The sequence below is a fragment of the Phacochoerus africanus genome, chromosome 16, assembly GCF_016906955.1.
Source record: "Phacochoerus africanus isolate WHEZ1 chromosome 16, ROS_Pafr_v1, whole genome shotgun sequence".
Taxonomy (NCBI): domain Eukaryota; kingdom Metazoa; phylum Chordata; class Mammalia; order Artiodactyla; family Suidae; genus Phacochoerus; species Phacochoerus africanus.
In genome coordinates, this window is record NC_062559.1 from 18293996 (window position 1) to 18318860 (window position 24865).

Below are 24865 nucleotides of genomic sequence, written 5' to 3' on the forward strand. Positions count from 1 at the left end.
TTCCCTCTTTGCACGGCTGCACCCCAGCCTCATTCCCACAGCGCACCCCTTTCTTAGCTTCTGGCATCCATCTTTTTTTCTCTGATTCTGTGGGTTTGGGTTTCTCCTCAAACCCATAGAATTTCCTCAGTAGTTCTTCTCCAATTTTCAGTCAGTCCTCACAAACCAAGCCTCATTTCTAAGAACAATTTAAATGTCGATCTCCAGGGCATTCCTCCTCTTGTTCCCTTGGTTTTCTGCCTTGCTTTGCTCAGGAAGCTCTCATGTGTATGTTCTCGCAGTGGACTTAGTGCTCTCTTGCTCTGAACAGCTCTCTCCGCCCCTCTCCTCACCTCCCAGTCTCAGTCATCCTCTGTCACAACACTGGGAGGTTGCTGCCAATGGCCTTAGGGTCCCTATAACCTCTCGCTGTATGAACCAAGCCATGTAACTGAAAATTTGCCACAGAAGTTTCAGGAACATCATCTCTATTAATACCATTACTCTCTGCTTCCTTAATCCATCCCTCCTCCTCACCGACTCACACATAAGTGTCTTCTGTCTTTACTTAAACATAAAATGCACCCAGTTTGCCCAGTCTGTGATCCACCCCTGTGGCTGATGATCTGTCCTTATTCCTTTTCCTCATTTGTCTGTAGCTTCCATGAACAAACCAGGGTTCTTATCATCTCTCATCACTCAGCCTCTGTCCCCCTTCTCCACTTGTATTTGATCATGACCTTTGTCCCGACCATCATCCCGTTGTCTTTCATTGTTAAAAAATACCCATGAGGGTTTGCATTCATTTCCACTTCTTTCTTCCTCCTCCCCCTGTCCTCCTGCAGAAAACCCCACCTTAATGTAACCCAAATCATTCTTTTACCAACCCCCTACTGCACTGAAAAAGATTCTGTCATCTTGATAGGTACATGCTGTCCCATATGGGGCAGCCCGTCCCCGTTGCCTGTTTTTCAGTACACTCCAGTCAGTTCATTTGCTCTCTGAGGGCAGACCTGTTCTTCATAGGATTCCTACTGCGGCTTTAATGATCGCTAACGTTTCAGTCTCTTGACTGCCTCTCAGCTCACCAGAGCTGCTCGAAAATATCTCATCGCCTTCATTTGAAATTCGTTCCTATACACATTCTCTTCTCAGCATCTATATATTAGCATCTCTTTAACTGCTTTAAATTACACCATGGCCTTTCTGGCCTCTGTCCTTTAACTTGTGTACCTTTCTCTGCTTGCCAAAGTTCTTTTGCATCTTTTGAGATCCAATTAAATTGTGACATCCTTTCAAATTTTTTTATGATTTTCTCAGGCTGTTGTTAACCCTGCACTCCCACAGCACTCTATTAAAATTTGTATTAAAGAAACTATAGTATTGAATTGTAATGTCATAGGAATATATAGGTAGATTGATCTCTCTCTCTCTCTCTCTGTCTCTCCCTCTCCCTCCCTCCCTCCTTTTCTCTCTCTTATTCGGCTCCCAGACAATCAGCTGTTGGGAAAGAGGTCATGTCTCAGTCATCTTTTTATCTAAGGGTCTGGTACCTTCATTTATACCTCTACATTGTAAAGGTACTGACATGTTCTACACTTTTGGATGGAGGGGAGGGAGTTTCAACTCAAGCGTGAGCAAATGAAAGTCCCACTGTCCAACCTGCCATAATGGTCTTTACAGCTCTGTCTGTTCTTTCCTGTCTTTGCCTGACCCCCAAGTAACTTTCTAACTCCACAGTTTCATATATTTTTTTAAAACCAATAAGCCTTTTCCAGACCATGAGTTAGACCCTAAGTGCCTTTCTTTCATCCATGATTAATAATCTCCTTCAAACAGGTCAGAAAATCCTGTTTCCTTTATCAAGGCTTCATTTTCCTTCATTTCTTATTACGTCTGTCATTATCTCAAAACACAGAGCTGCCCGCTTGCTTTTCTGATGTGAGGCATTACTTCATTACTGACTTACTCGCTGTAGGTTGAAAGTTGACAAAAAGCAAGTTCATTCTAGTGACCTGTGACCCATTGTTGGTCCACAGTCTACAGATATTGTGAGAATACCTGTAAAGACATTGAGACTCTGATGAGTTTGGTCGGTATTAATGAAATGCATGCTTTTCACCATGCCTACTTTATGCTTTGTCAGCTCCTAAAGTAGTGGTTCTTAATGTTTTGACAGGCCTGGCAAAAAGCCACTTAGAAAGTATCTTCCCTGCTGCTCCCCTAATCTGTGGTCAGATGCTCTACCACTGAGCTAAACCCCCTGCTCTCCTAATCTGAATATGAAAACGGAGTTTTGCCCATGATGTCTTTTCTGTATTATTCTGACTTGCAGTAGGGAGATTTTTCAAGTCCAGCCTAAAGGCTTCTTTCAAGAACTACAACCCTGGAAAACGGCCTCCATGTATTTTGCTTGATAATTCAGAACACAGAGCCCAGGGCAGATGGGGCTTCCAAGGTAGTGATGGAAGGCAGCATGCCAGCCACGGTACCACCACTGCCTCGGCCCCAGGTCACTGACGGAAACTGCCCGTGCTGCCCTCTGACACAGGCTCCCCTGCTCTTTCTCCCCCAGCCGCAGGCACCTTTAGCTGCACCATGAAGTTCACTGTCCGGGACTGCGACCCTGACACAGGGGTGCCAGCTGAGGAGGGGTATGATGATGAGTACGTGGTGAGTCTCCCCTGCACAGACTCACCTTGACCCTTAGCACCACTCATAGACTTCCGTCTGGAGAGAACATTGTTCTACGAACATTCGACGTGAACCAATGGGATTTTATCCGTCTCGCACAGATTAGAGCTGAGGAGGACCAGGGCTAATCCTCCTCTGCGATGCGAGTGTTATCAGGCCAAAAAGAACTGGGATTTACCACTTCCTGGCTGATGAAAACGAAATTCACCCTTTGTAATCGATTTATAATAGGGATAATTAAGGGCTGAAAATAATTGAAAGTATTGGGATTTGGGCGTTTTTTGCTTGTTGTTCAGCAGCTTTTAGTTTGCTTATTATGCAGCCACATCATGGACTGAAAAGCGTTCACAGAATGCGGGGCAAGTCTTAAAAATACCTGCCTGTTAGTGAATTCAAAGTTCCAAAGGCCCTGTACGGCCTGAACTCCATGGTTACGTGGCAGCACGACGGCTCTGCACCCCGGGGCTACAGATGTTGATCTCAGGAGAGCTCCTGCCAGATGACCTGTTTGTTGGTTTCCTTTGCTAGACTTACCCAGACTACAGAACATAAACTAGTTTGGTAGTAGAGTTTTCCCTAGGCTCCAGCAAAGGATGTAACACAGGATGATAAAACCAAATTAACTAGTCTGCACCTTTGTTCGGTACTGAAAGGACCTTCATTTTCTGACCCTGCCTGTTACCCATTAGCTAGAAGATCTTGAAGTGACTGTGTCTGACCACATTCAGAAGGTCCTGAAGCCTAACTTTGCTGCTGCCTGGGAAGAGGTGGGAGACACCTTTGAGAAAGAAGAGACCTTTGCCCTCAGTTCTACCAAAACTCTTGAAGGTGAGCCTGGTAGCACTCTAATACCCAGTAGGAAGATTTGTTTTCCCAGAAGGACTCCCTTCTCTTTAAACACCTCATAAACTGTATCCCTTAAAAGGCTAGAACCCTGTCTGCATCATCGGATTCAGTCAGCCGCTTTCCAGTCTGGTAGCCCCCGGCCACACACTGCCGCCAGCCCCATGCACCCCCAGCTCCCAGCACAAACCAGCGCAGAGGCAGATCCCTAGCTGACCTTCCCTGATACTGTTGCATCAATCTTCTCAACACAGAAGCTGTCAGCAACATCATCACATTTCTGGGCATGCAGCCATGCGAGAGGTCAGACAAAGTACCTGAGAACAAGAATTCCCATGCCCTCTATTTGGCAGGTAAGAAACTTTCATCTGATTTCCCCCTAATTTTGTTGCAAAATACGATAGGAAGGGACGCGCATGGGCATCTCACCTCCTGCTCCTGTCACATTGTCCCATCACATGAGTTACAGTTGAAGCCTCATCAAAATGAGTAATTCGTTTTAGCAGTTTAATTTGCATACTACTCTTGGATTGTTCTTTTAAGATGTATATTTGGCCCCAAACACTTAATTCTTTCCTACAGACAGATACCAATTGCTCATGCCCTTTAATTACTCCTTATCCCTATTATTAAATACCTTCTATGTACCTGGTATTATGGGAATATAAAAAATTATTTAGAATTTATATGTAGAATTCAATTCCCACCATAATCACAAATCTCTAGAAAAGCTAAACTAAAGTAATAGAAAGGAGATGCAGGCAGAGCATGATACATTTTGTTATTCGGGGCTTTTTTTGAGTTCTTAACATGGTTCTCCTCACTTGTTTTCCCCTCAGGTGTATACAGAGGTGGCTGTGATTTATTGGTGAGGTCCAGGCTGGCCTTAGCAGATGGGGTGACCATGCAGGTGACTGTCAGAAGCAAAGAGGGAACACCTGTAGATGTTATCTTGGCTTCTGTCGGATAAGGTCTTTACTGGGCGAGATGAACTTGATGCACCCTTCACTGTCAGGGGGCTTTCAGGCTAGCAGCATGAATTTCCCAGAATCATAATTTTAAAGATTAATCACTTTGGAAAAGCAAATTAAATATTTGGCCCTGAGCCAGCAGATCAAGCATATCTGTCCTTGAGCATGTCTTTTTGTTGTTGTTCCCTTTTCTTTTGATTATACTTGGTCAGCTTTGGTATGATAGTACAGCTTTGGGTGATCTTGAAAATCAAATAATATCCTATACCCAGCTGCTTAACTTCATTATATTCTTTAATTTACTGTGTAGCTGAAAGCTCCTGGCAATGTTGGAAAGCTTTTATCCCAGAGGGGTGGTCGGGGAGGGGGAGCCAGAGTCCACTTTTGTCAAAATTCGTTTTTATTCATAGAAAATAAACACTTATTCCAGTTTCCGTTGTTATACTTGAAGTTGCTAATAAAAAAAAAAGAATTTAAAATTACCACTTAATACTCTTGTTTTAACTGAGACAATGAAACTGTAGCTTGAAAAAAAGTATTCAGCACCATTTGCTCCTAGGCCTTTCAGACTTTGTTCTCAGGGTTTCTGGAACTTTCCTGTCTGTAAAGTACAGGAATTGCTGAGCTACATGAGGAACCCTCTCTGGGACAACCAACAAGAAGTTAAGCCATCAGTGTACATTCGGCCTGGGAACGCGGACTGTACAGCGATCCCTCCTCTCGGCTTGAGCTCAGGAGGGACATGCTTCTAAGCACCGAGGTATGAAGAGTGCGACTGTTATTAGCTGCCAAGATCGCTTCTAACAGCAAATAACAGTAAATCTCTGGCACGAATGCTCCTGTCCTTAATGTCCTGTGATTTTTAGGAAATTCTGTAAATAGTTTGGGTTTAGTTCAGTTTATTTAGAAATGAAAAATGTTTAATAAGGTTAAACTATTCTACCAGAGTAAGTGTCTGCCGGTTTAGTATCCTTATAAAATACACACATAGCATACATGTAGGTAAAGCACAGTCTTAACGTATACTTAAAATACTGCATTATTAAAACCAAAATCTAACAAAATGTCTACAGTTAGAAGCAGCTAATGAAACTAAATCCAAAGTTATGACAAGGGAGAATCACTCTCACTTGAAGCTGTGTGTCACTTAGAGAACTTACAGCCCCTCAAGGAGGGGTGAGGGCGGCACCTCCTCCTCCTTTGCCATAGGTGACTCCAGTCAGGGTTGGGGCAGAAATTAGCATTTCTAAATATTTCAGAAAAGTCCAGAGAAGCGTTTCAAAGACTACGCAAACATGTCTTTCTGCATCAGTGAATAGGAGCGCTCATCAGAATTTCCTAACAACACCAAGGCTACCGCAAGTCCAGCCACTTGAGCAAATGTCAAAGGAATGGGAGGTGGACTGTCAGGTCCCCCTTAGAGCTTATGCTGGCTTTTTACTATATGCTGTTCACCAGTGTGAGGCAGGTGGACTTTTGTGAGAGAGAGTGTTCGGTGGCCAGGACCTCTTTTGGGCATGTCTTCCTAAGTGGAATACACAATAGATAAGGGAACAGGGGCGGTAATACAGGGAGGCTACTCTTTCCAGCTCAGAAGGAGTTGATGAAGCCCATATATGCATTCAAGAAGCCCATGGGATCCTCTAGCTGTGGATAGTGGCTAATGTGGTCATCCAGAATCGACACTGTGGACCGCGGCAGCGTTTTCCTAGTGGAAGAGAACAGCATGTAGGTGAACTTGAGGCTGGAGGCAGGGGAGGGATCTAAGCCAGTGGGCAGCCCTCCTCGTACACGCCCCTGCAGACGCACCACACTGGAAAGAACCAACCAAGAGCTTATTCACCTGCTACTCTGGAATTGTAGCTTAGGCAGATAAACTTGCCAGTTCTATTTATGGCGTATACGGATGAGTTTTTCAATGTTTGTATTCACAACAGACAACAACTTGAAAATATAACATGTATGCAACACCTGTCAGAGCAGGATGACCTCCAGCTCCTTAGGGAAGTGTGAGCCACTCAGCAACTCACTGTCCAAGGAAAGATAGCAAAAGACCATGCTTAAATAACCTGAGGAGATGAGAGAGAGTATTTTGTTTAAACCTAAATGCAAGCCATTTACTCCTGGGCTGTTTCTCCCAGGCCATGGGAAGGTTGGGAACACTTAGGTGACACAGTCAGTCAAGAGCTCATATTCTGACACCTGCGGAGTACGGACCTAGAAAGAGTAACAAGCTGAGAAGGCCCTTTCCCACTGCTCGTCCCCCCTTGCAGCCTCCTTAGCTGAGGCTGATGAGTTCACTTTACAATCAGACTAAAGCAAACATTTCTTAAAACATATCCACTTCCATTCCTTGGTTCACATGATAGCTTTTTCTTACCTGTACCTCTCGGAATACGTAGTAACCATGATAGTGCACAGACTGTATAAACCCAGACTGCATAACTGAGTTTCTTGATCTCTACATTATGTGACAGTAAGATTCCCCAACTCATCCTTTTATTATGTGTTTCCTAGATGAACAGCCAAGAGGGCAGAGGCTAGAGCCGTAGCCCTTAGCAGGGCTGAGGGACGAGGACTGTTCACCACTGTCAGGATAAGGTTTGAGGGAAACAAAGACCCCTGAGGGAGACTCACCTGTACAGCTCCAAAAACTCTGGGTAGGGATTCACTGGATCCAAGGGCCCATAGATAAAATGAACTGGGAAAGGGAGGAGAAATGAATTATTAACAGCTCTCACATCTATTCTCCTGCTCCCAACCAAAAATTAACCACCCTTCCAAAAAAAAAGATTTTCTGTAAATAATTTTTTATAGTAGAAAACCTAGCTTCTTTCAATAAGTTACAAAGAACTCGGGGGAATAAGCCTAAAACGTAGTCCATGTAGGACCTTTTCTTCTGTAAAGAGCCATTAATCTAGTCCCTCCTCCACTTCTTCTGTGCCCTGGGCCAAAAGGAATAAGAGCCTCGTTCCCAACATTCCTTCTTTAAGTCTCTCTCTTCAGTTATAACTGACCCTTGATACTGGAAATCGACCAGTGATATCTTGAGCACTAATTACTCTGTGTGAGATAGTGCACTGAATTTCTTTTTAAATCTGTAAGAATGAAGACCCAAATGAGCAGAGACCACCTATAGCCTCTTTTTTTTCCTGAGCTGAGCATTTTATTTATTTATTTATTTATTTTTAACTTTTTAAATTCAAGTGATAGGAGTTCCCCTCGTGGCTCAGTAGAAACGAATCTGACTAGCATCCATGAGGACGCGGGTTTAATCACTGGCCTTGCTCAGTGGGTTAAGGATCCAGCATTGCCGTGAGCTGTGGTGTAGGTCGCAGACGTGGCTCAGATCCTGAGTTGCTGTGGCTGTGGCACAGGTCGGCGGCTATAGCTCTGATTTGACCCTTAGCCTGGAAACCTCCATATGCTGCCCTAAAAAAGGCAAAAAAATCTAAATCAACTATAGTTGATTTAATTTATAGCCTCTTGATTAGTAATCTAAAGAACCTGCTGTCCCAGCATTTCAGCACTGAATATGCAGCCAGTGACAATGCACAGCACAGAAACTGGTCTTGACACATACTAATAACTCCGTTTGCAATAGGATCTCATGTTTATATACCTGCTCTACAACATAGGTCACTGGTGATCCAGATGTTGAGAGCAGGGATGCCAGATTTAAAAAAAAGGATGACCCATTCGTTACATTTGAATTTCAGGTAAATGATTTTTCAATATGTCTTAAATATTGCACACCATGTACTACTTATCCTAAATATATATTTGTTGTTTATCTGAAATACAAATTTAGCTGGGTATTATGTATCTTTATTTGCTAAGCCTGGCAATTATTTTAACCCCATAGTCCCTCAGTTTTCCTGTCAAGAGGTAATAGCGAAATAACTCACTGGGAATAGATACAGAGGCCAGAGCTCCCACCCAGCGTCTTCTAAACTTCTTCCTCTGGTTGATGTACTGCAAGAGACTGTTCAACAGATTAAGTCAGCAAGAGTCAAACAAGAAAGTTCTGTCATAGGAATGCAAAGGCCTGACAGGAACCACAAGGAACACAATCTAGGTTTTCTTAATCCAGAAGCAGCATGGCACCCTGGGAAGGGCCCGCTTAACTTAGCGTTTCTGTCAACCTCTAGAATTCACCACCGTGTAGCTACAGCAGTGATCATGCCCACTGTCCGTGTAAGAATTAATGGTTGGTTGTGTTTCTTAAGCAGGGAATGAGATCTAGGAAGGCTGGCTGTTACTCTGGATTATGTATGACTGAAGTCTGGGTCTGAAGTTCTGATTCTGGCTCCATCACTAACTAGCTCTGTGACTCAAAAGTTGTTAATAACACACACATCACCTCAGTTTCCCCATCTTTAGACTCAGAGGACTGAACTCTCTGACCTCTGAATTGACATCTACTTCTAAAACTCTCCGTGTAGAAGCTCATGGGCTTTTCATTCTCTGCATTTCATCTGACCAAAGATAAAACAGGATTCCTCTTCCTAGAGTGTAAGATGGCAGAGCCACATCTCAGAATTCAAACTCATGTATTCTAATTATTCTGCCTGGAAACTCCAGGACATTTATTTTTGTGAACTTCAAATACTGCCTCTTAAAAAGGGTATTTACTTTTTTGAAAGTACAAGGGAATTTTAAAAGAGGGTGTTTTGTTTTGTTTTTTTAATTTTTTACATTAAAATGTCTTCAAGGTTGCCTTGGGAGTTAGGGATGGGAGGGAGAAATGGCTCTCTTGCCCTCATAACTCCCAACAAAGCCATCAGTTAAAACCCTGGAAGCTACATTGACCCAGCTGGCAAAAAAGACAGGGCCGTATCTCCAGCAGCTAGGGATATACTAGGTCCCTCTGTGAAAGTGGCTGTGTTGTCATTTGAACCAAGGCATGGGAATTCTTTGCACAAGATGGAGAAATCCGGAGTTCCTGTCATGGTGCAGTGGAAACAAATCCAACTAGGAACCATGAGGTTTCAGGTTCAATCCCTGGCCTTGCTTAGTGGGTTAAGGATCCAGTGTGGCCGTGAGCTGTGGTGTAGGTCACAGATGTGGCTCAGACGTGGCACTGCTGTGGCCCTGGAGTAGGCCAGCAGCAACAGCTCCAATTAGACCCCTAGCCTGGGAACCTCCATATGCAGCAAGTGTGGCCCTAAAAAAAAAAAATTTGAGAAATCCCTCTTCTCAGTCCCTGTTGCTACAGAAAAAGATGAAAAAGGAAGTGATTTGTACTTTGAGAGAGGCACTGGGTGCCTTTCACAATTACGATTAGATATCATGCAGCTTTTACTACTGACAAAGATGGATTTACCGAAGTCAATTAGTTACAGACAGAATTAGCATTAGAATTTGCACCTGTTTATCCACCAAACTTTGTGCCAAATGGCTTAGGCTCGGAGCCCACTCTATTCTCAATTTCTTTCTTAGAAAGTACAGACTGTGACTTTTTGGGTTGCTCTGGTGGTTTGTCATAACCAAATCTTCCTGTGAGAGGAAGTGAGCCAGCAACAAACAGAATATATGATCCCACATCTTTCCGCACTTTCCAAAAAAAGCCTCTCTGGAAACCAAAGCAAAGGGCTATTCCTTACCTGTCGATGACCAAGTTCCCGTCATTGTTGCGTATTCCTGCCCACATGTCCCACAGCTCACTCTCAGAGGGTCGGGTGTACGGCCCAAAGACTGGGGTGAGACTGCATGAGTCAAAAAAGCAGAAAAATAAGGGTGAGAAGAACTCAGTACATCAAATATAATTGGAACCTCAGGTGGAGTATGTTCAACCCTTGACTGGTGCATAAATTCCTTCTACTTGCCTGGCAAGTAAGTGGTCAACACCTTTGAAACTTTAACCTTTCAAAGCCTTAGATTTGGCCCAGAATTTTAACCACAGCACCGTTTCACTACATTGTCCCCAGACCGAAGTGAATCAGTCTTTGACAATGACTTACCCCCGAGAGAACACGAAGAAGTTCATCAGTCGTGTGAGGATGGGTGACAGCACGCCTCCATCTTTGAGAAGCTGCAGGTGTACAGGCAAAAAAAATCAAGATGCCAAAGACAGGAGACAACGAGCCAGGACAAAAGGTTTTATACTAGGGACTTAAAAAGGACATTAACCAAATCTACTGAAAGGGTTTGGTCACTGGCTTGTGGTTTTGTGTTTTGCCCACCTATGTTCTACGCTCATAAAAGACAAATCTGCTTCTGGTTCCCTTTCAGACTACATTCTGCACTTCACTGAACCCCAAAGACTTTTAGCTGATACATTCGAGTTTAGACTAGGATCCCAATTTGTTAAAACATCATGCTAATGACAGAAATCTTTAAATAGCTGTATTTCTCTAAATACTTGTTGGTGTCAATTTCAGAAGTAAGGCTTTGTTTGGCCACTTGTACCACTTTATTTGCATAAGAAGGAAAACATTAACTTCATTAACATAAATTTATGAGGAAATGAATTTTAACTACAGCCCAGGACAGCAGGTACGGCCCTTGTAAAGGTCCCAGCATTATTTAAGTCAGTATACATCCTAAAAACTAAAGATCTAGTCAGTGGAGTAACCAACCTTTTGGAGAAGGAGGGGACGGTGAGTCTCAGGAAATATACCTTTAGTAAAAGAGACTTATGTTAGTCATTCACCAACAATTTTAGGCCAAACATAGGCCCATTATTTGAGACTTTTCACTCTGTTAGTCACCTTAGGGGCTTTTACTGCCAAAAACTGAATTATAGATAAAAAACTTAGTACCATCATTTATTACTTCTCCAGGGAATTCTGTGTTTACCAGGTCGAATTCTATCTCGCTGGGATTACTGTCCCCATTGTAGAAAAAAAGGAAAGTTGTATCATGGTCATCACATGGCTGATGACTAGACCCTGACACCCCTAAGCATTTCTACCCATTCCTCAGAATATGTAGTGTCGTTAATGATTCAGGCTGCAAAGGAAACCAGAGATTTTTTTTTTTTTTTTCTTCTTACAGCCATACCTGCTGTGTGTGGCAAATGGAAGTTCCCAGGCCAGGGGCTGAATCAGAGCTGCAGTTGAGGCCTATGCTACAGCCACAGAAATACCAGATCCTAGCTGCATCTGTGACCTACACTGTAACTTGTGGCAATGCTGGATCCTTAACCCACTGAGCAAGGCCAGGGGTCAAACCTGCATCCTCACAGAGACAATGTCAGGTCCTTAACCCACTGAGCCACAATGGGAACTCTGGAAAACATAGATTTCTTAGGAAGTGTAGCTCTTTAAAAAACCCAGAGGAGTTCCCTGGTGGCTCAGTGGGTTAAGCACCCAGGGTTGTCACTGCTGTGGCATGGATTCAGTCATTGGCGCAGGAACTCCCACATGCCAGAGTATGGCAAAAAAAAAAAAAACTAGAATTTTTCCGTTTCCATTTTTTCCCCAGAGCCAATAGGAAAATGCTGTGAGTGATACCTACAAAGGAACAAACAGCCCTTAAGGTATTCAGGGGACACTTGGTTATGCATTGGATATTCACGGGTTTACAAGCCAGGCTCAATGGCAGGCAAAGAAGTATTTCTAAAAGGTCTAATCAAGGTATCACAAATTTCCAACTGAAACCTGGCATTGTTATGAACTGAGAGTTTATGAAACAAACCACAGTGGTATCAGAAGCACCTGTGACTTCATTGCACATGTCTGTAGAACCCACTGCAGTTGGTGCAGAGATTGGGAAATAGCATCTGCACTCCCCATTACTTTGAATCACAGTTGTTACCAGACCCACCACGAGATCTTTCTTGCTGGAAAATGTGTTAAATACATTTTAAAAGAAGCACATCTTACTATAACACAGCTTTTTATTAATTTATATCAATATAATCAGTTTCCTTTATAATCTTATTTTCTCTATTTAAAAACATTACTCTGAGAATGGATCAGTAAATCCCATGAGACCTCCAAAGCGGTTCACGGACAAGAGCTAAAACTCTGCTGCATGTCTGGGTCTGTCTGCAGTCCCAGTAGATGGCCGCTTAGACGGCACTGCCATAGACAGCTACACGCGGCCCTTCTAGGCTATGTCTCGCTTCCCACCCACCCCCAAGGCAATTACCTCCATTTGACAGACAGAGACTCTTGATGGTAAGCCGACCAGATCGATTCTGCTTGAACCTGGAGAAGGGGGAGGAGACACAGCGAACTGAGCGGACTCACACCAATGCAGCAGCTGCAGATAAAAGCCCAAGAGGGAAAAAGGCCAGAAAGAACCCAGAACGATGCACTTCTCCCTTCTTAAGTGAGTGACGCCTGTGAGCTGCACAGAACTCATGGCTTCACTGACCTATAGAGCAGCTCCTGAGCGACGATATCGCCGTAGTCGTGAGACAACAGGTTGATCCTGCGGTTCTGGAGCCCCAGATGCCGAAGAAGCGCCTCCACGATGCTGGCCTGCTCGAATATGGAATAGTGATGCGGCCTCTAGGGAAGGAGAGCCCAGATACACAGGATGAAGTCACGGGGGCCGGTCGGCTGCCAACCTGAGCCCCCCCCCCCAACACTTTCCCATTTCCACACGGCTTACCGGTTTGTCACTGAAGCCGAAGCCTAGGAAATCGAGGGCAATCACTCGATGAAACCTAAGGGTCAGACCTTCCCAGATCTACAAGAAAGAAAGGGATGGTTTGGTCTTTCTAATCCTGCTCCTCGTCTTCTCCAACCTACAGCAGCTTAACCTATCTCAGGTTAACAAACCTGATAAAGGAAAAAATCTCATGAAACCACCACAAGCCCACAGATGATCCTCTTGGAAAGTGCTTTATTCCTAGTAATTAATCTCCATTGAAGGAGGAACTCCAGCACTTTTTAACTTGGCAATGATCCCTCTCAGATTGCCAAAGACTTTTTTACTCCCTTACGGTAAATGAGAAACAGTTCTACATTTAATCCAATTTTATTAAGCAATTCAAATATGCAAGAGCTTTCCAGTGCTGACAACAAAATCCTTGATTCTGGATTTTTAAAGGTATAGTAGGACCTAGAAGTCTGATTTCATTACCTTGTACCAATCATAGCTGGACGTTGGAAAGCCGTGTAAAAGCACGACTATCTCCGGACTTCCCACCACACCCACAGAGTCTGGGAAGAAGGAACAGATCAGTTAGGCCAAGTCTCTATGAAAATAACCTTAGGATATGAAAGTCTAAGTAATCTGATATAAAGGACAATAAACCCTCACCAAATTAAGGAAATTAATACATTTCTTTTTCAAATGCAATCTTATTGTTTTAGGTAAGAACAGGCACTTGATGCTTTATTTTCCTTTATTCTGCATATTTAAACATTATAAATATAGCTGATATTTTATAATAACTTTAGATGGAGTATAATCTATAAAAATATCGACTAATGTTCTACACCTGAAACTAAAATAATGTAAGTAAACTGTACTTCAATTTTTTTAAATTTAAATAGCACACCTTATACGAAAATACTTGAAGGCAGACTGCTTACTTTAACCCAGATTTCTAACTATTTTCCCACTTCTCCCCTTATTCTGTACCATTAATATGCAAACTGTTTTTCCACAATGAAGTCTGACAGTTTCAAGTATACTGTCGAAACTTAGATACTACAAATTCTTTGTACCTTATTTTTATATCATCACAAAAATTCTCTAAAATACAGTTACTCTTCCTCAGCCCGGTGTGCACCTCAGTTTATGCCATTTGTCCCACAGAGGAGACTCAAATCAAATATTAAAAGCATAATGTTCAACTATGACAAAAGTCTAACAGTTATAAAAAGGGTTAATCAACATAAACATGAATATATTTTGCATGTGTAAACATCTTTTAAATTAGTCAAACATTTAAACAGTAAATAGCCTTGCTAGTAGTATTAAATTAAAACTGATAGATTCGTACACTGCCAGTGGCATAAGAAAGGCTTAGAAAAATAATTTTGTTAGAAGCAATATAAAAATTTATATACTTTAGCCTAGGAGTCTTAGTCTCAAGAATCCATGCAAATAAATCATTTCATTTACAATTTTAGTACAGTTTGAAAAAATGAGGGAAAAAACCAACACATATTGAAGATTTCCTATAAACACTATTTAAAACATTAAAAAAAAAAAAAACCTGGAAACAACCTAAGTAACCAACATGAAAGAAAATTGTATACTTACTTTTAATTGAATACAGCAAATGAGAGGAGGTCAGGAGCAATAATGAAAAACGGTTTATGACAAACATTTTTCGTTATTGCTCTTGACCCCCGCCCAAAAGAAATCTTTTCCAAGCTCATTTCTCAGTTTCTTTACCTATAAAATGAGGTGAATAGCACCTACCTCCAAAAACTGTTGTAAAGATTAAATGAAATAATGAAGATTGAAAATATAATTCAATGCCAAGCGTAAGGTAACAGATAAGTAGCAGTCATAACAGTAATTATTAGCAAATTAATTATACAAAGGTCTAAGACTTCAAATCATATTTAGCTATGCATATATCAAATAAGCTATAAAGAAAATAAAATGCAGTCAGGGATGGGGGGGCGGGGGCGGCGGTGGACAGAAGCAATGGTTTATATTACCCGACACTAGGGGCGCTCAAAAAAAGAAAGCCAGCCCTAGCTATCAATTCAAGTCCGGCTACAAAGAAAAATTATACTAACAAGCCAGTATATGGAGACTGGAATCTCAATTCCACCACCCTCACCCTGCCAGCAGTTTTCTTGGAGTTTCCTTGCCATCAAGCCAAAGAGGGGGATTAGTCCATTCCTTCAAATGGATGCTGCACAGAAAAAGGGGGGTTTTCCCTCCATCCCTGAGGGGCAACAGAGACCAATGGATGCAAAATAAGTAGCTCAGTGGGACCCGGGGCCCTTTACGCACAGAGTGTTCTTACCTTGATAGAAGATGCGCAGTCCCTTGTAAGTAAAAAATTTGCCTGATGATTTCCATGAGTGAAGAGCGGGGGAAAGCTGGGGGGGCGGGATGTGCAGATAGGCTGCCAGCAGGGGCACAGCCAGGAGCCCCACCTGGACCCACCACTCCCTCATCCTGCAGGAAAATCAGAGACCCCCGAGGTAAGCAGTCGGGTGACAGTGTACATGCGTCTACAAGCCCCAAACTGGTAAAATTCTGTACCGCATGGTGATTACCTTGTCTTCCATGTCAACAGGGCAGGAAATTTACCGAGAAGAATGTAAGTACGCCCTGCCTGACAGGGCGATCGCCTTATTCGCTCACCATTCTAATTTTAAGGAAAAAGTATTCTTTTCATATGTAAGCTTCTCCCCACTTTAACCCCGCAGCCCCTCCCCGTGTACTCTTTGCAAGACCTTCTATAGAGGTTTTATATAAAATAAAAGGAAGATAAGTTGCTTAAGGAACTGCATTGGCTTTTATCGGGTTCTCTGTGAGGATGGGGGTCCCCTCATACTTACTCTAAAAGCTCTACCACCTACCCACTGCCCCCCCCCCCAGTCAAATGTTTTACATAGATACACTTTTTTTAAAAAAACTAGTTTTTTAAAAAACATACTTAGTAACAACACATGTCTGAAGCAGAGAGCTGCTCTTGATTTTCTATTTATCAACTCTCTGACCCCAGTGAAGCCCAGTTTGGTTCTACTCTGGATTCGTGCTGAGACGCTGCTTGGGGTGGAGAGTCTGTGAACGTAGGAAGATAGGTACACTGTATATTCCCACATAAGCAGCTTTGTCATGACCCTGAATATCTAATCTCTTGAGAGGTCAGGGCAGCAGATTATATTCCTGTTTTTCTTAGCAGACTCTCGAGGAAGCGCACGTTTATTTACGTCTTCAGAGGCCCGCTCCTCTCCACCTTGCAGCGCATTTGGGAACTGATTTTGTCTGGGGGAAGAGAGTACCAATTGACACGCACAACCTTCCCACGGCCAGGACTTCGAAGGTCCAGATCAATTCATCCACAATGACAACAAGTGCTAAACAGGAATAGAAACAGTTCTCTCTGTCTCTAGCTTATGAGTCCTGATGGTTACCAGGGAAAGAATTATCAATAGGATGGACGTTCTCTCAAAAACAGCCAAAATGGAAATACCTTCTAGAACTCAAATAACAGTTACCAAGGACACAGAACTATAAATACAGGGAATTAATTGTCAAAGCTCTGGTGGAAATGGCTTTGTATCTGTACACACACCCTTCTACCATATTACCTGCAATCTGGCCACAATCCCTAACTAATCCAACTCAAAATATTTTAAGAGGTAAAAAATAAAAAGTAAGCCTGTTTCACATCCCTTCGAGAATCTCAGCTCCTCTGCCTATTTTTAAGGCGTCACCAGGGCAGTCTTTTTTTTTTCCCCCCTCCTAAGTACATCTCCATAAAACCCACCCAGTGATTTGATTCTGTCTTTCAAGGTAGAAAGACTAAAGATTAAGAAATGATTAGAAAACGTGCCCGAACACGATCATTATATCACAATGTTCACTGCACAAGAGTAGCAGGCAGCATCCGCATTATCTCCACGAAAGGTGAGGTGACAAAAAAGCATGAAGTTTAGATGACCACTCTCAGCACTATCCTGGATTTCAGCTCATACATTTTCACCTGGCGTTCCATCACTCCTGTCCCCATTCTTCTCATCTCATTCATTCACAGGTTCCTGAAGCTGAATACCGGGCAATGACTCAGCAGAGCCAGGGAGGGGATGCAAGCGGCGCGAGCAGAAGCGTTTCCCCCAGCTCCTGGGGGGGCGGGGGGACGACGACAGACACACTCGGCTTCTGGACACCCCCACCCTCCACACCTTCCTTCTCTTCTGCTCTAAGAACGCAAGGAGGCGACCCCTCAGGAAGCCGTTTTCTGTCTTAATTACTTCAGGAAAAATGCCCCTAACAAACATTTTAGAATTTTTAGTAGGGAAGCAATCAGGCAGTCGGTAGGCAAAATGTCTTAAACATTTTTTTGACCAAAATCTCAATTATTTGATGAGCCACGAGTCAAGAGTATAAACTCAGCAAACCTCAGGAGCAAATCTTCCGAAAATTAATAAACCTTTCCGAGCCTTTATTTCGTCATCTTGTAAACAGGGGGAAAAACCACACATTTAATACCACCAAATCTGCCCGCTTTACAGCATCGTGGTGAGACTATGAACCACTTTGTAAACCAATGCAAAAAATTCATGAGTGATTTTATGACTTTGGTCACATCATTCTCACTTGGCTTCCTGTTACGGATATCTCAAAAATACTTACGCCTCCGTGATAAGACACTGCAAGATCTAATCACACCTAAACAGTAATGCACACCACGGCGACACCAGTCTTCAAATCCTAAATCACAGCAGGGCAATGCACAGATCTTGAAATCCTAAATCGCGCCACTACGATACCGAGGTCTCAAAATTGTAAACTGCGCCAAGGAGATGCAGGGCTCGAGAATCCTTAAATCGTGTCAGGGTAATATTCGGGCTTTAAAACCCTAAATCATGCTAAGATGAAACCCAGGTCTAGAAACCTTAAATCACGCCAAAGCGATGCTGGGTTCATTTTGATTCCTAAATCTCATCAAAATGAAACCCGGGTCTGGAACCACGAAATCGCACCAAGAGGGTCTAAAAATCCTCAATAGTGCCAGGGCGACGCCGGGATCTGAAAATCCTCAATTGCATCAAGGCGACGCCAAGGTCTAAAAATCCTCAATCACATCGGGGCGATGCCGAAGTCTAAAAATTCTAAATTATGTAAGAGTAATACCAGGGTCTATCTTAAAAGTGGGTTTTAGAAATCCTCAATCAAGCCGGGGCGATGCCAAGATCTAAAAATCCCGAATTACATCAGGGTCTAAAAATTCTAAGTCACTCCAGAGCAATACCAGGGTCTAGAAATCCTAAATCGTGCAGGGCAGCGCCGGGGTCTAGAAATTCTAAATCGCATTTGAGGGATACCAGGGTCTAGAAATCTTCAATCGGAGATCTGGCTTTCTGAGCACTCACTCCGCGTGCAGGCGAGACATCCCCTCCCAAGCATCAGGTAGATCGGGTTCGGAGGACAGGAATGCAGCCGCCCCCCCCCCCCCCCCCGGCAGAGATTTTCCCTCCACTGCAGGAGTCGCGGTCTAGTAGCCCCAGTTCAGACAGGCAAAGTCCCACTCTAGTCCGCACCCCATTTGGGGACAGCGGCTCCAAGCCAGCCACACCCCCACCGCTCCCGCAGCGCACCCACCTTCGGAGGCGATCTCGGCGCACCATGGTGGTGTCTTATCCCATGCCGCCCGCACACCCGCCCAGAGCAAAGGGCGCGCCACAGCACCCGCAGTCGTGCGGGGCTGGTGACAGCCGAGTGCAGCCCACAGCCCGCAAGGGCGGCGCGGCCGCGGCAAGCAGCGAACCGCCACCGGGGCGTGAGCTGCGGCAATGCGCGAGGCGCAGTTGCCGCAGCGGAGGCGCCACCCGCCTGGATGCGCGGGGATGTGCTGGTGGCCGCGGCAGCTCGAAACGAGTGGGCACCGACATTTAGAGCCCACCGGCGCCCCGCCCCTGGCCCGCCCACTGCGCCGCAGTGCCCCTCCTGCTGCAGCCACCGCCCCTCCCTGCAGCCCAGCCGTTGCCGCAAGGATGGGGGCGCCCCTCCCACAGCAGTTCCTCCAGGGGGCACCTTCGGGGGTGTTGACCACCGCGAGCACCCCACTGTTCCCTCCAGGTCCCCAACCCTGAGCCGCAAGTTCTGCAGCAAAAATCCTCTGGCGAGTTAATGCCGCAGGAAAAGACCACAGACTCCTGAGACCCCCAAGACCAGCCTTAGGGCCCCCAGCCCCAGAGGTCGCCGCTTGACCTCAGCTGCAGTGGGACCAAGGGCTGCCACCGTGGCGCCAGCTTGCATCCCACTCGCGCTCCAAGCCAGGCAGGAGCTCTGAACTGTGCAGGCGCCCAATACCTCCTAGCTCCCTAACTAAGGGTATGCACCAAGGGGCACAGCAACGTGGCTAGGGGAGGATGAGCTCGGCCGGACCTACCGCCAAGCGAATCGGTTGATTCATAGGATGGCTGGTCCAGAGCAAAAAGGGCAAAACTTGAGGAAAGTCTGGCCTCTCTCGCTCTGCCACAGCCACGCGGCACGTTTCCTCTGCGGCAGCGCTACGTGGTCCGCATGCGGGAGCCCAGCCACAGCCATCCCGCGGCACCCGCTCCCGGCAGCAGCCAGTCCAGCGCGGGAATGAGTGATCCGCACAATTAAGAGACTAAAGCTCCCTTTATTTACGTAAGACCGAATCGCAATGCGAGGGCCCCAGTGGTACAGAAAAGAGGGAAGGATTTTTTTCTTCATCTATAATCCCTTAAAAGGAATCTATTACACCTTTGAAGTGAAACTTGTAGAAAATCAGGGTGTCTGTGTTCTTTTTGTGACTGTAAATTGAAATTCTGACGATCGTGCGGGCTCGAGCGAGCCGGGCAGCCCGAGTGGTGCCGGCTCCCTCCAGCGGGGGCGCTGCAGGCCTCCCTTCCCCTCGCGCCCGCTCAGGCCGCGCTGCCGCTCCGCCGCCTAGAGCGCGGGCAAGCAGGATACCCAACATCTGTGCAGAAGGCCGGGCCAGCCGAATCCCCGGGCACCTCACAGGATGCCAGGAAGCGGAGGGCCGCCAACCAGACACAGAAGAAACCACCAAAGCATGTCACCAAAACCTGTGGCGCAGTCCAGGGTACACTTCTACGGGTGTCAGAGGGTCGCGAGACCAGTGTTTGCTTAGCACCTCCAGGGCGCTACGAGCCAGGGGTGCACAGACGAAGGAGACACGCCCGTGCCCGCAGAGCAAAATGCCGACCATCTGATGACACACAAGAACTGACGCTGCTTAAATTTTCCCTTTAATTTCCTGGCAGCATTTCGTGACAGGTTGGCCCCCTCCCCCTAACATGCAAGCCCCTCAAAGGCCGAGCCCAAGTATTATCCACCTTTTGTATCCCCAGAGCCCGCCACAGCGCTGGCCACAAAGCAGGCCCCTAATAAATACTGCATGAATAAGTACAAGAATTTGAGGGCGCACAGGGGAGGAAGCAATTAAGGGGAGGGGGAAAGGGTTGTCTTGAATGATGAATAGACATTTAGCAGAGACAAAGAGCATTCCTACCAGAGGGGACGGCATTCGCGAAGCACCGGAGGCGCAGGACCGCGCAACCTTCGGGGAAAGACCGCAAGTCCTTTGGGCCTCCGCGCTGATAGGCAAAAAAAAATTAGCTTAGAAAGAGGATTTCATCCTAAGGAGTTTATAATGTGTCCTGAAGAAAATGAGGAGCCACCAATGGATTTAAATCCTTTATGGCCTTAATTGGTTACTTAACGAAATTTAAATGACTCTCCTTAACAAGTGGAAGATGACCTATTTTAACTAATCACCACCTTTTAAGGACTGAATTAATTACCTAGCAAAATTTAAATCAGTCCTTTCAACAGAAAAAAAAAAACTTTCCTATTTTACTAAGACAACAATATATAACAAACTTGGCATTATATTTTTTCCATATTTATTGTCAATGGAACCTATGAGTCCTACAAACAATTCCACACTTTCATTCTCACCACGCCAGAAGCACCAGCATCCAAGATGAAGGCAATTTCGTATTTAATGGACAGAATGCTCACAAAGGATCTTATTCTGAAAGCCATGGAACATGTCCACCCACATGGAACAAGTGGGCAGACAGGAGGGGAGGCTGCGGTGGGCGGGGGGGCAAGGACACTTGGGAAGACTGGGAATCCTGACACTCAAGAGAAAGCCTCCTGGACAACGTGCTAGCAAAAACTTCCTTGGAGAAGGAGGGATTGAGGTTGAGAAGGACCTCAAACCACTACTCCTTTAGGCGAAGGAAGCATTTCTGTTTGGAAGAACCTCCCAGCGCAGAGGCAAGGAGTCTGAAAAACACAGAGGATACCATGAGAGATCAGCTTGGCTAAAGCGGGGAGAAAATGCTAGAAAATGCCCCAGGAGCCAAATGGTTAATGGGTTTTCTAACTGTGCCTGACTTACAGAGAGACGCTTCCTCCACCAGGGGAGAATCTGGCCCAAGGTATGAAACACTTGGAGCGCCTGCGAAAACATGTAACTGTACATAAATCCAAAGCCTGCCTCTGGCTGGCTCTCAGTGCACCCTTTCAGCTCTTGGATACAAACACCACACTTGACCGACATCACAGCAGCAGCATTCCCTCACCCGGAGCTTATCACACATGCCTGTCACATTCCAGTTCTCAGTCAGTCCCACATAATAAGAACTCAGATGCGTGCAAAGATGAAGGTGGAAAGCGTGGCATTTATTAGCTTGCTGATGTGCAACAGCAGTATGAGATCAGTACCATGGGCTCAATAATCTTATTTTTCAAACGCCAGTTTGAGACCCGTAATATGACAACCCAAGGACATTTATGGAGATAACAGGACACTCACTGGGACTGCCACTTTGAAGAGCCATGATTACTGATTCAAATAAACTAAAGAAGTTCAGGTGGGGGACACCTGGCTTAACAGCGGCACATAAAGAGACAGGATTTTAGCTGACAGCGAGTCAGTGTGATACAGCTCCAAAAAAGCCACTGTACATTGTAATTAGAGAAGCACCCAGAAGAAGCGAATCCCACTCTATTCTGCTCGTTAGACCTCACAGAAAGTATTCTATTTCATCCTACAGAGCAGATATTAAGAGACACATAAAAAGGAATGTTTTCAGAGAAGATGGGCTAAAAAGTGCATTGCAAATTATGTCGCTGAAGGTGTAACAGCTCTCCTATCTTAAGATCCTACTATAGCATGGATCTCCACCCACTTTATCACTAATGCTGTATTTTCATCCAGACTTTTCAGAGAAAGATACAGCGGCTTAGAGCACTGTTGGTGTGTGAAGGGACTGGGAACCGAATGCAGACTGAGTGTGTCTGGCTCCAAAGCTGGCATTCTTTCCACGGTCCCACACTGCATCCCTGTTTAAAATAACCGGGCATGTTTAGTTGAAAGAAAAGAAGCCTTGTGGAGTGAGTGGAAGAAGGAAATGTGTTAGCAGTCCTCAAATATTTGTGGAAGCAGAAGCAGCATTAGACATTTTATTCTGTATGGCTCCAATGCGTGCAAATTGTAGAAAAACAGATATCGATTCAACATAAAGAATTTTCCAACAGTCAGGGTTGTCTAGAGAGACTGGGTAGCTCAGCCATTTGAGGACGTGACAAGTTCTCTGTCTCCAGGGGTTGGGCAGCCCTGGGGCAGGTATGCAAGCTCTGGAGGAATGCATGCATGACCTGTAAGGTCTTTTCCCATCTGATAGAAACCAAGGCGCAGAGAGGCATTGGAACTTGGCCGGGGTGACCCCTCTCCTGAAGGGTCAGATCCATAAGATCTTTCCTGGGTATCCTTCAGCCCAGAGCTTTTTGAACAAGCAGCTGTTTCATGCTGAGGGCAAGACAAATTGAAGAAATTACCCATACAATCACATCAGCCTTCCCCTCTTTCAAATTTAACTCATATATCCAAAAAGCCACTGGTGTTTTCCTTCCTTTTCAGGCTCATTTTTTGGGTAAATGTGTTTGGCTGAAAAAAGTTCAAAAGATAAGTGGGAGAGGAGAGAAGCAAGGGAGCTGAATAACCCATTTGCCAGATAAGATAAACCTAAGAGACAGACAGCTGTTTCTAGAGATTAGAGAATTAGGGGCATCCCTAAAGTATCTTCACACACCCTCTGCATTACTGGCACATCGCATAATCCCACGTCTGGTACTATTCTGCTCTTCCACACCTGGAGGATATCCTAGACACTCACACAGATAAAACGGTTTGAACGATTCCGAAGAAAATCATATCTTGCGTTTTTATAGCTCTTTACCCTTTCATGTATATTATCTCATCTGGTGCTCACCACAGTCCTCTAAGGAAAACAAGCTTGCTTTCAAATGGACAAGCAATTTCTTAGCTGCCTGGGGAAGAAAGGGCTTCGTCACACGACTCACCTTTTTTTTTCTCTCCTTTAACTACATTCCACCTTCAATTATCCCTCCAGCCTGCAGGAGTCAACCCAGAAGCAGGTGTTTTGCTTTTCCTCAATGGCTAGCAACACCTCACACCTTCAGCTGTCCTCCCCAGCGTGCCTCCAGTGCCCCTACCGCCATGACCACGGCAGCGCTTTCACCCTTACTATGCACTCGCTCTGCACAGCCCCGCACTCGCGGCTCCAAGTCCCCGCGAAAACCACCCACCCCGCACCCCCACCCCCCACGTCCGCCCAGGCCCCTGTGGCTGCGACCTTCCCAAACAAGGATGTCCCAAAGCGGGAGGGCGCAGCCTCCTGGGGACTTGAAACCCGAGTCCCTGGAGGGGTGGTCAAGCCAACTGCGTGATTCAACTTCGTTTGCGGAGTCAATCAAGTCTCGGGCAAGGGTTAGGGGACCTTTGTGTCCTCGTCCTACAGCGAGGTTCTGGGAGACGATGACCGAGGACCTTGCCCGCGTGGCCCTCGAGTGGCGCCACCTCGTGCTGCCACCCACCAAGCCCAGAGTAGTCCGGCGCGCCCCAGCCTGTCCTCACGGCCTCCTGAGCCGCTGTCACTCAAAGCCTGGCCCCGGGGTTGGTGTGGTCCAGGCACACTAGCCACACACCCCGAGTTTGGCCATGCCCGCTCGTCAGGTGGGGCTGGGAGGGTAAGGGGAGAGGGTTACTCCTTCCCTACCCGTCTCCTACCTGATTCAGGTAAGACCTGGGCAACAGGGCTCCATGTTTGGGGCACCCGGTTGCGCATGCGCTTCCTGCGGCCAGAGCTTCCCGGCCTGACCCCAGTCTCCCGGGAAGAACCGGCCAAGCCACCGAATACCCGGCTCTGGGCTAGAGCGTCGCCCACCTCCGCACACAAGTCCATCGCCCCCCAGCCCAACCCAGCTGCCGCCTTCTCCCTGCCGGGCGCCAGCGCCACCTATTGTGAAGGGTATGAAATGGCAGGCCCGTGCCTTGAATAAGGTACTTCAACTCTTATAAAGCCCGTTTTGAGTACTTTTACGTGATAAAACCGAAGGCCAAAGAACCAGTGTTTGGATGGTAATTAACTATGTCGAGATCTTTAGTGAGCCTATATCTCAGCCATTTCCCTAACTTCATAGTTACCCTCAACACTCCCAAATCTACATCTCTAGCCGTTCCCTCTACCCCAAACTCCAGATCCATAAATTTCCCTGCCTTCTGATACTCTTCACATGAATGACCACACACATCTTATACGCCACAAGGACTAAGTTAGATTCATTACCGTTTCTCTCTCTCCTCCTTCCCAGACTACAAGCTGACCCCTCCCCTCTCCCCAGAACCTGTGCTACCTTCTGTATTCTCAGTCTTGGTTAACGGCATCATTATCCACTCCAGTCGCTCATAC

The 24865-nt window shown here is 45.5% G+C and overlaps 2 protein-coding genes across 4 annotated transcripts in view; one reads left to right on the forward strand and one right to left on the reverse strand.

Annotated features, from left to right (window-relative positions):
* The window catches only part of COPG2 (COPI coat complex subunit gamma 2), a 119339-nt gene extending 114370 nt beyond the window's left edge, over nucleotides 1-4969 (forward strand). The window contains exons 21-24 of one of the 2 annotated variants that reach the window (XM_047763524.1): nucleotides 2555-2652; nucleotides 3363-3501; nucleotides 3771-3869; nucleotides 4356-4969. In XM_047763524.1, the coding sequence (XP_047619480.1) occupies nucleotides 2555-2652; nucleotides 3363-3501; nucleotides 3771-3869; nucleotides 4356-4486 (467 nt within the window). In that variant the 3' untranslated portion in view covers nucleotides 4487-4969. The other variant, XM_047763525.1, reaches the window with a different exon arrangement.
* Nucleotides 4870-24272, reverse strand: MEST (mesoderm specific transcript). 2 transcript variants are annotated; one of them, XM_047763528.1, is made up of 12 exons: nucleotides 24184-24272; nucleotides 15379-15533; nucleotides 13527-13606; nucleotides 13053-13130; nucleotides 12813-12949; nucleotides 12585-12643; nucleotides 11069-11109; nucleotides 10451-10521; nucleotides 10094-10195; nucleotides 8396-8472; nucleotides 7125-7188; nucleotides 4870-6195 (listed from the first exon to the last, which is right to left on the reverse strand). In XM_047763528.1, the coding sequence occupies exons 2-12, from the start codon at nucleotides 15530-15532 to the stop codon at nucleotides 6078-6080; spliced, it is 981 nt and encodes a 326-aa protein (XP_047619484.1). In that variant the 5' UTR covers nucleotide 15533; nucleotides 24184-24272; the 3' UTR covers nucleotides 4870-6077. The 2 variants fall into 2 exon arrangements, with proteins under 2 accessions (XP_047619484.1, XP_047619483.1); XM_047763527.1 differs by lacking the exon at nucleotides 24184-24272 and adding an exon at nucleotides 18690-18941.
* Between the last annotated feature and the right edge of the window lie 593 nt (nucleotides 24273-24865).